Source organism: Trichechus manatus, unplaced genomic scaffold (genome assembly GCF_000243295.1).
Source record: "Trichechus manatus latirostris isolate Lorelei unplaced genomic scaffold, TriManLat1.0 scaffold00002, whole genome shotgun sequence".
Taxonomy (NCBI): domain Eukaryota; kingdom Metazoa; phylum Chordata; class Mammalia; order Sirenia; family Trichechidae; genus Trichechus; species Trichechus manatus.
Window position 1 is genome coordinate 10,149,308 of NW_004443938.1, and position 9,776 is coordinate 10,159,083.

Below are 9,776 nucleotides of genomic sequence, written 5' to 3' on the forward strand. Positions count from 1 at the left end.
CATGTGTACTAACTGTTAAATGAGAAACTATTTTGTTCTGTAAGCCTTCATCTAAAGTGAGAATAGCAGCACAACTGGAAGAGCGTAGTTGATGTCACTGAACTGTGCATGTAGAAATTTTTGAAATGGTGTATCTTTGGCTATGTATATTTTCACCAAAAAAAAAAAAGGTCGAGAAGGGAAACGGTTGACATGTTGTGGGGTTGTTAACCAATGTCATAAAACCATATGCGTACTACTGTTTCATGAGAGGAAAAAAAAAAAAGAACAATTGAGGATAAAAAATAATGTGGATTTAGGAGAATGAAATTTAATCTAATACTAGATGAGATGAATCAGGTTACAGCATTCCCCACCCGCCACCCCTGACACACAAGAAACAGCATGTCCGTCCCTCCTCACCATGAGCATTTTATGCAGATCCTCCTCAAAGGCGTCCATGTTGCAGTCGGTCTGCTCCAGGCCGTCCAGCACCTCGTGCAGCATGAACTGGTAGTACTGCTTCATCAGAAGGCCACCCTTCAAGACCTCCTTACATTCTCTCACCAGCTACAAGGAAACAATCACAACCTCTATTATTTCATAGGCCTTTCATAGGTCGCTATGAGTCGGAATCGTTTGTTTTTGCACAAATTACTTTTCAATTTTGACACAATCCCACTTAAGACTTAATAACAAGGGAACCTAGCCTCTGAAAAACTGAAAATGTTTTCCACATTCTTTTATCAGTGTATTTCATTTAAATATCTCCACAGGCTCAAGTAAGAACAAAATGTGGAAAATAAAGAAATATTTAATATTACAGTACAAATATACAAAGAAAATATACAGGCAACCACTGATTTGCTAAAATATATTCTCCTAGAAATAAATTTATATAGGAAATTAATTCCATAGAATAAAATCTATTTTTCTACTAATTTACATTGTAAGACAAGAGATACTACAGAAAAACTTCCTAATGTAACTGCCAATTTTCTTTAACCAAAAATGTAATAAAATAAATATTTAAATACACTTACATACCACAGAGCATGGTTGGCTTTGTAATAGTTTAGCATAGCTCACCTACTGTGATGTGTGGTCTCTACCTCAATAAAACGCCAATATTTGCAACAAAAAAAAAGTGAAGTTTAAAAACAGTGCAAAACACACCAAAAAAACCCCAAAATTAACCTGATGAAATTAAATGAAAGTCAAGGAATAAAAAGACGGACAAAATAGTTAATATATAGGCCCGGTAGGTAATGTTACAAAGAATGAAATGAGATTAAAATGAGATGGCCTTTAAGCTTTCTTCCATTAATATGCTGGGACTTAATTCCCTCAAAACTCCAATTAACAGGATCTGTGCATACAAGATTATACTGCTACATTAGTTTTAATATATATTAGTCAAAACACAAAAGCAATTCCAGTGCTGCTGTTGGGGAAGGTAACTGGTATAAACTTTGTTTAAAAATTTAAAAATACAATGAGGGGACTGCAACCAATGTCACAAAACAATCTGTGTATAAATTTTTGAATGAGAAAGCTTTCACTTACAGTACACTAAAAAAAAAAAAAAAAAAATTAAAAATATATGACTGACTAATTTACTTTAGTAAATTAGAGGATGTGGAACCAGAGATATCACTGCTGATGTCAGAAAGATCCTGGCTGAAAGCAGAGAATACCAGAAAGATGTTTACCTGTGTTTTATTGACTATGCAAAGGCATTCGACTGTGTGGATCATAACAAATTATGGAAAACACTGCAAAGAATGGGAATTCCAGAACACTTAATTGTGCTCATGAGGAATGTGTACATGGATCAAGAGGCAATTGTTAGAACAGAACATGGGGATACTGCATGGTTTAAAGTCAGGAAAGGTGTGCATCAGGGTTGCGTATCCTTTCACCATACTTATTCAATTCATATGCTGAGAAAATAATCCAAGTAGCTGTACTATATGAAGAAGAATGTGCCCTCAGGATTGGTGGAACACTCATTAACAACCTGCAATATGCAGATGACACAACCTTGCTTGCTGAAAGTGAAGAGAACTTGAAGCACTTACTGATGAAGATTGAACACCACAGCCTTCAGTACGGATTACCCCTCAACATAAAGATAACAAAAATGCTCACAACTGGACCAATAAGCAACATCATGATAAACAGAGAAAAGACTGAAGTTGTCAAGGATTTCATTTTACTTGGATCCACAATGAACACCCATGGAAGCAGCAGTCAAGAAATCAAAAGACGCACTGCATTGGGCAAATGTGCTGCAAAAGACCTCTTCAAAGTGTTGAAAAGCAAAGAAGTCACCTTGAAGACTAAAGTGCACCTGACCCAAACCATGGTGTTTTCAATCACCTGATGACGCATGAGAAAGCTGGATGATGAATAAGGAAGTCTGAAGTAGAACTGATGCCACTGAATTCTGGTGTTGGGGAAGAATACCAAATGTACCATGGACTGCCAAAAGAACAAACAAATCTGTCTTGGAAGAAGTACAATCAGAACGCTCCTTAGAAGCAAGGATGGTGAGACTTTGTCTCATATAATTTGGACATGTTATCAGGAGGGATCAGTCCCTGGGGAAGGACATAATGCTTGGTAAAGTAGATGGTAAGCGTAGAGGAAGACCCTTAAGGAGATGGACTGACACAGTGGCTGCAACAATGGGCTCAAGCATAACAACTGAGAGGATGGCGCAGGACCGGGCAGTGTTTTGTTCTGTTCTACACAGGGTCGCTATCAGTCAGAACCAACTCAACAGCACCTAACAACAACAACAACAATTTAGTTTTATGATTTTATATTCAAGAGACAATCAGAGATGCAGACTAAGATTTATATAAACAGTAAAACCTGAAAAAGTTGGAACCTGTATAAAGGAAACCTGTCAGAGACAGAAAACTCAAGTATTTTCCACTAATAGAGAGCAACAGAAAAGTGGTAAGACTGCACCCTGTCAGAGGCAAAAAACTTGTGCGACCCAGAATAACACAGCAGTCTCGTTGAGGTCTGGTTCTCAGAGGTTTACTGTAAACATATTCATCACTATTATTTAAAGCAACCAAACCAACCCGTTGCAATTGAGTCGATTCTGACTCATATTGACCCTAGAGGACGAAAGCAGAATGCCGTATCTTTCTCCCACAAAGCGGCTGGCAGGCTCAAACTGCCAACCTTTCAGTTAGCAGCCAAGTGCTTAACCACTGCGCCACCAGAGCTCCTTATTTAAGAACAGAGGATTAATTAAATAAATTATGATGCAGCTATATAATAGAATGCTATTGCAGCCAGTTAAAATAGCTTAATACTTAAAGGACAAATAATCATAATATAGAGTACATATTTACTTGTATACATAAGAAAAACGTACATACAATAAAAAACAAACAGACAGAAATGCACCGAAATGTTACAGTCTTACCTCCAGGTGGCAGGATAATAGAGTGCTTTTTATTTTTATCTGCCTCATTTTCAGTATTTTCTAAGTTTTCTAAAATAAACATGGATTACTTTCGTAAGCAGAAGCCTGCCCATAAGCATGTTTTTAAAATAATTATCCACAGTAAGAGAGCTACCTCTATAGTTAAATCTATTAAAAAGTGTCCTGTTCAGATTGTAGAGACATACTTTTTAAATTATTTAAAGATACCACTTAGGTATTTATAACTGAATGAATTTAAGCACAAATTTCCATTTTCTTTCTACTCTTAGTAATGCTACATTATTCTATGTACTTTTTTCTCAAGTGTTTTCACATAAATTACTATTTAGTCCTCAGAGCATCTCCATCATGCAAAAAATAAACTATCTTGTTTCACCAGTTATACTGCTGAAGTATTTGCTTTGTGGGAAGGGAAAGAGTAGGTATCTCACCCAAACTTCCCAGATACCAGCTGCGGAATGGCTGACTAGGTAAATGCAGGGTGGAGAAAGGAAGTCAGTGAAGTGGGAACACAGCTCTGGTCGGTGCTGGGTGGAAACTGAAATGATGGAGACGAGGTGCAGGGACCCAGCCCCCAGTGATCTCCATTAATCAGCCTAATCCACTTCTAATTAAATGCCCCCCTCCCATCCTATCTTGTACTTGTCTTCTGACCTCTCTGCTCCTGCCCTTACTCCACCTCTAACCCCAGCTATGCTCCATCCTGCCCTTTCTCCATCTCTATCCCCACGTATGCTCCAACCTGTTCTTCCTTCACCTCTACCTCAACATATGCTCCATCCTGCCCTTCCTCCATCTCTACCCCCACGTATGCTCCATCCTGCCCTTTCTCCACCTCTACCCCCACGTATGCTCCATCCTGTCCTTCCTTCACCTCTATCCCCATGTATGCTCCCTCCTGACCTTCCTCCACCTCTATCGCCACATATGCTCCCTCCTGTCCTTCCTCCACCTCTACCCCCACGTTTTCTCCATCCTGTCCTTCCTCCATCTCTATCCCCACGTATGTTCCATCCTGTTCTTCCTCCACCTCTATCACCACGTATGCACCCTCCTGCCCTTCCTCCACCTCTACCCCCATGTATGCTCCATCCTGCTCTTCCTCCATCTCTACCCCACGTATGCTCCCTCCTGTCCTTCACAGATCCAAGCAGCTCATGGCCACAGGGGAGATACACACATTCTACAAAAAACATACCACCGTGATTTTATACAATGCCTGAAAACAATATTGCAGACAGTGAGTACCAATTAGGTAATATCACAAAGCACAAACAGCCACTCTTCACCATTCTCTCTGCTCCCAGCCGTTGCGTTTCCCCTCCATTATTAAATTCCCTAGAAAACCCCTTCCAGAACGAAAAACAACTAAGAAATCAAAACTTGTCGTCACTGTTGAAACCACACAACTGCTTAAGCAAGCAGAAAGTCCGAACATTTCCCGTGTATACTCTAAAGATATATATCTGCTTACACCTAGCTTAGATAGGACGAAATAATTAAGAAACTTAAACTGTATCTATATGAATGAAATTTACGTTTTCAGTATTCACAGACTGATATTAACAGCCCATGGAGGGTCACATTTATGTCCTTTCAGAAAAAGAAGGTAGATGACAGAAAGACTGAATTGCAATCTGATCTTTGAAGGCTGTATGTAAAGATCATTTTATATTACCTTAAAAAGAATAGCTTAAAAACACTGACATACACTCATTAAAGAAAAAAAAGAAATCTTCGAAACAAAATTTATAAGCCTGTGGGATACTGTAATAATGGCTAAAATTTTTAAACAGCGTTTGAAACAAACCTGTTTAATACTCAGGAGGGACGGCTCTCCTGCAGGTCGCTGTTCCAATCTTAACTTCAGACACTCGTGTATCACATTGAGAAGGACTCGGCAGAGGACTAGGAAGGCAGGTTCGAATGACGGCAAGTCCATGGAGTTCAGCTCCTCCCACGAGACAGCGCTGCACTTCTGCTCAGAGGAAGGGGGCGTACTGGACAACTGCACATAATCTGAGCCCCACATGGGATCCGGAAATTCTGAAAACTATTGCAAAAATTACACAGACAGATTAAATTAGAATGTAGGAGGCTGTCCGGAGGTTGTGGTTCTAAAGTATTGTCTATAATTTGCTGACAAAGCTACAAAATTTTAATTTTACAGGAAAAATCATCTTTAGAATAATTCAACATTTTCAATATAGTCCCAAAAAGTTCTCAAAGTGTTAGAAAACCACAGTAAGAACTAAAATCAAATTGTAATATTTTTTCAAAACATATACAGTATACTATAAAAAGAATCAAGTTCATCTTTAATATTTTTCATCATAATTAATCAAAACACTTTATTTTTAAGGTTATATGCAGTATTATCCACAATATCTCTAGACTGAAAAACCACAGAATTATTCAAATTTGAGAAGATATTATAAAACAGCCATTTATCTGAACATAAAAACTAGTAAATTCAACCAATTCTTTTATCCATTTGCTCTCCTTAGGCAATGAATGATGATTAAAAAAAAAAGAAAATCACAAAACTGACCCGACTGGTACCACCCAAATATTCTGTTATTTAATGTTTCCTGTAAATCCTGGTGTTGCTCACCTATTCTCTTAGTAATCCTCATTAAATCCTTGTATCTGTCCAATGAAATAGGGAAAGCTAACACTTTCCCACTGTCCTGGAACCTTCCAGCTACACCAGCCTAAACCATATTCAAAGGCCCCGTCTTCTTCTTTTACAAAGAGGCCATCAAAACCTGAAAACCTCAACCTGTCTTCAACTTCGAACGTCACCAAATGTAGCTCTTCTCCCTCCCAATGTCGCTCACATTTATCCTCCCGGTCATTTAGTGAGCTCTTAACTGCTCTCCCCCTGCTCATACCTTGACTTTCTTCAATCTGTTCTCCACACAGGAGACCGATCATTTCAAAACATAAATCAACCACACCTGTGAAACCCTCGGTGGCTCTCCACAACACTGAAAAATTTTAACTCAAGCCTTGGGCTACAAGGACCAACACAGTCGACTTCTGCCTGCCTTCCAGAACTTCCACTGTAGCATGTCCCTCACCCACCCACCCAGACCTGACTTCCCTCCAGCTGCACCAGAGTATCCAGCTCTGCAGGTACCCCCTAAGCATCAGCCCCAGGAGTGCTGCCTGCGTCTCCTCCCCATCAATTACTCACCTCCTGTGAGCCTTTCCCGGATCACTCCCCACTCCTGCTATTCTCCACCAGAGCACCCATTCCTCGCCATCTGAGTAATTCCATAATTTGTAATCACTCGTTTATGGACAGCTTCATGAGGCCAAGAACTTTAACTGCCTCACTGCTATACTCTCAACGACTGGCATTTAGTACAGGCTGTCAGTAAATGTTTGTGGAGTACATTAATGAATGATACCCTTATCTAAAACTTTCAAAGACTCCCCCACCTGCCCATCTATGAAATAAAGTCCAAAGAACTTAGCTGGATATTCAACCCCTCTGTGGTCTACTTCTGACCCTCCTGGGTGACGATCTCAGGCTCCGCAGACCCTGGGCACCATGACCTCCCCCACTCCACTACCTCGGCTCACCCTGGTCCCTCATCTGGACACACTCCTCTCCTCATTCCTCAACGTCCCATTCTTCTTTCCAAGGCTCACCTCATGATACCTTCCCAATGACTCTTTCTTCTCTCCCCACAGCATGCTGACTGCAACACTCCCAACCCTGAGTTCATTTTGACTTTCATTACAGTTAGAGGTGATGTGCTTCGATAGAAAAAATCAAGGGCTCCAAAATCAGAAAACCTGGTTTTAAGTCACTTAATTTGCTATGTGATTCTGGAAACACTACTTAGCCTCCCAGGCTTGATTTCCTCAGTTTAAGAATAGGGCCAGCCTCCGACCCACAGTGTTATTATAAAGATTAAACAGAACGTGCATGTGAAAAAAGTACTTTTAAAAACATACTACTATTTGTAAAATTACTACTATTAACACGTCTGTCTCCCCCACTAGATCATTAGCTGTTTTAAAGCAAACACAGGCAGCCTCACCCTAGGTCAGACTTGTGCCGACCCCATGTCGGGAGCTCCCAGAGCACCTTATGCTCACTGCCTGAACTGCAGAGGCCTGAGCTGCAGACAGGGCCCTGGTCTGACGGCTGCCATCTCCAGCCAACAGCTGGCCCTCACACCAACGCCCACACATGGTTGTCCTCTTCCTTGAGTCACACCTGCAGACATTTAACTAGCCTTACCAGTTCTACCTCTCAAAGATTTCGCAAATCCGTTTTTTTCCTTTATACCTTATCTAGGAATCCTGGTGGTGCAGTGGTTAAGTGCTCGGCTGCTAACCGAAAGGTCGGCGGTTCAAACCCACCAGCTGCTCCATGGGGGAAAGATGTGGTAGTCGGCTTCCATAAAGATTTACAGCCTTGGAAACCCTATGGGGCAGTTCTACCATGTCCTATAGGGTCACTATGGGTCGGAACCGACTCGACAGGAACGACTAGGTAGTATACCTTATCTGTCTTAATACAAACTGGCTTTTCAACTGCTTTTCCTGATTCCAGCATTTCAATCCATTGACTTCATGATGCCTTCAAAAGTGCTTTTCTTCTGAAAGACGTGTCTTAATCTCTTCTTTTTTAAGACACTTCACTGGCACCACAAGCGTTTAAAAAAAAAAACAAAAAAAACCTGTTGCTGTTGAGCCAACTCCGACTCATAGTGATCTTAAAGGGCAGAGTAGAACTGCCCCACAAGGTTTCCAAGGCTGTAATCTTTTACAGAAGCAGACTGTCACATCTTTCTCCCACAGAGTGCCTGGTGGATTTAAACTACCGACCTTTCAGTTAGCGGCCGAGCACTTAACCACCCCGCCACCAGGGCTCCACATGTATTAGGCAACTTTATTTAACCTCATGGTCTAGTCTCTACATAGATCTTGATTCTTATCTCCTCCTCCTCTACACATAAACCTCTTACAACATCCTGACTTCAGCAAACAGGCCTCTGTGCCTTTGTACAAATTAATGCTTTTTATTATCAGAGGTTATTATCTACTAGAATGTCCTGTCCCTGATAAACTCCTATGTATCTTCTGGCTAGGAAGGAAGGAAACTCTAACAGGGAACTCAGATGACACCCTCCCCGATAAAGCTTTCTTTGACCACCTCAGATAACAAATTTAATCTTTCCTGTTTCTCATAATATGTGTGCCTTGGAAATGCTTCCACAGTTGTATTTATCAAGCTTTACTACAGCATGTTATTTTACCTAGTGGATTTCCCTATTAGACCATCAGCTCCATGAAAAAGAAGGCTGTGTATCTCTAGTTAACTATACGTCTCCAACACTTAGCTCAGAACCTAGCAAACAATGGGTGAACAAATGTTTGATGAGTAGATTACCAGGTAAACACTCCCAGGAAAGCCTCAGTGTCTCCTCTCTCTTTTAGCAATCCAACACTGAGGACAGAACATCTGACCAGATCAATCTGCAATCTGTCCTCAGATTTATTACTGTACTACTTGATGACACTGTGATATCTTAGCGATAAGAAGACAAGGTCAACAGTTTTAAAAACATACTTTTTTTTTTTTTTTTAGTAATACTTACATACTTGGTGTAAGAGAGATACACTTAATGAAAAAAAGCAGAACTTTACTTTCTTTTTAAATAGTATAACATTCCCAGCTACATTCAATGATTCACATATGTCTGGGGAGGAAAAAATTTCCTTCTACTCGTTAAAAGCTAGACATTTAATCTATAGTAAAATATACCCTGACATCCAACAAATGTCAGCATATAACCACTAACATGTAAAACTGGGGGACAAGCTGAGTGTTTCCCCTTAGCAATCTGCATCAGCACTAACGAACACAAGGCTAATTTATCCTTTTATGTTCAACACATATTTTTGTATTTAAATTAATACATACTTTGGTTTCCCATAATAGCCAAGCATTTCTAAAACAGGCATATAATTTAAAAAATGATCACTTGTGATAAATGTGGTCAGGGCTAAAATATGCCTGTTTAAAGCTTGAGGCACTATAAATGCTTTTTTTCCCCTGCTATAGAGAATGACATCAGATAAAATGTTTGTTTAAAGTTCTATAACATTTAGGAAACTTTCTATGATATAATTCTGAAGAGTTCTTTCGGCATTTTCTCCAGTCCTTGCCTCCTCACCAGGACAGAGGGCAGCCCCCTGCCTGCCTCTCAGCAATGGCAGCCAGCACCACCTAGGAGAGCCCCACTGTCTGGCCGCACGGCCCTGAGGAAACGCGCTCCCGTGTGGTGCGTGGCGGGGCGATGCG

General features: G+C 40.4%; 1 protein-coding gene across 10 annotated transcripts in view; it reads right to left on the bottom strand.

The window, feature by feature from the left end:
• MAP3K4 (mitogen-activated protein kinase kinase kinase 4) overlaps nucleotides 1-9,776 on the bottom strand; it is a 171,518-nt gene that overhangs the window by 70,117 nt on the left and 91,625 nt on the right. For all 10 annotated transcript variants that reach the window (XR_002823591.1, XM_012554726.2, XM_004368790.1 and 7 more), the window contains 2 exons: nucleotides 5,259-5,501; nucleotides 403-549 (listed from right to left, as the gene is read on the bottom strand). Coding sequence is in view for 9 of the 10 variants with exons in the window: in XM_012554726.2 (XP_012410180.1) it covers nucleotides 403-549; nucleotides 5,259-5,501 (390 nt within the window). In the remaining variant the exon portion in view is untranslated. The remainder of the gene's footprint in view (nucleotides 1-402; nucleotides 550-5,258; nucleotides 5,502-9,776) is intronic.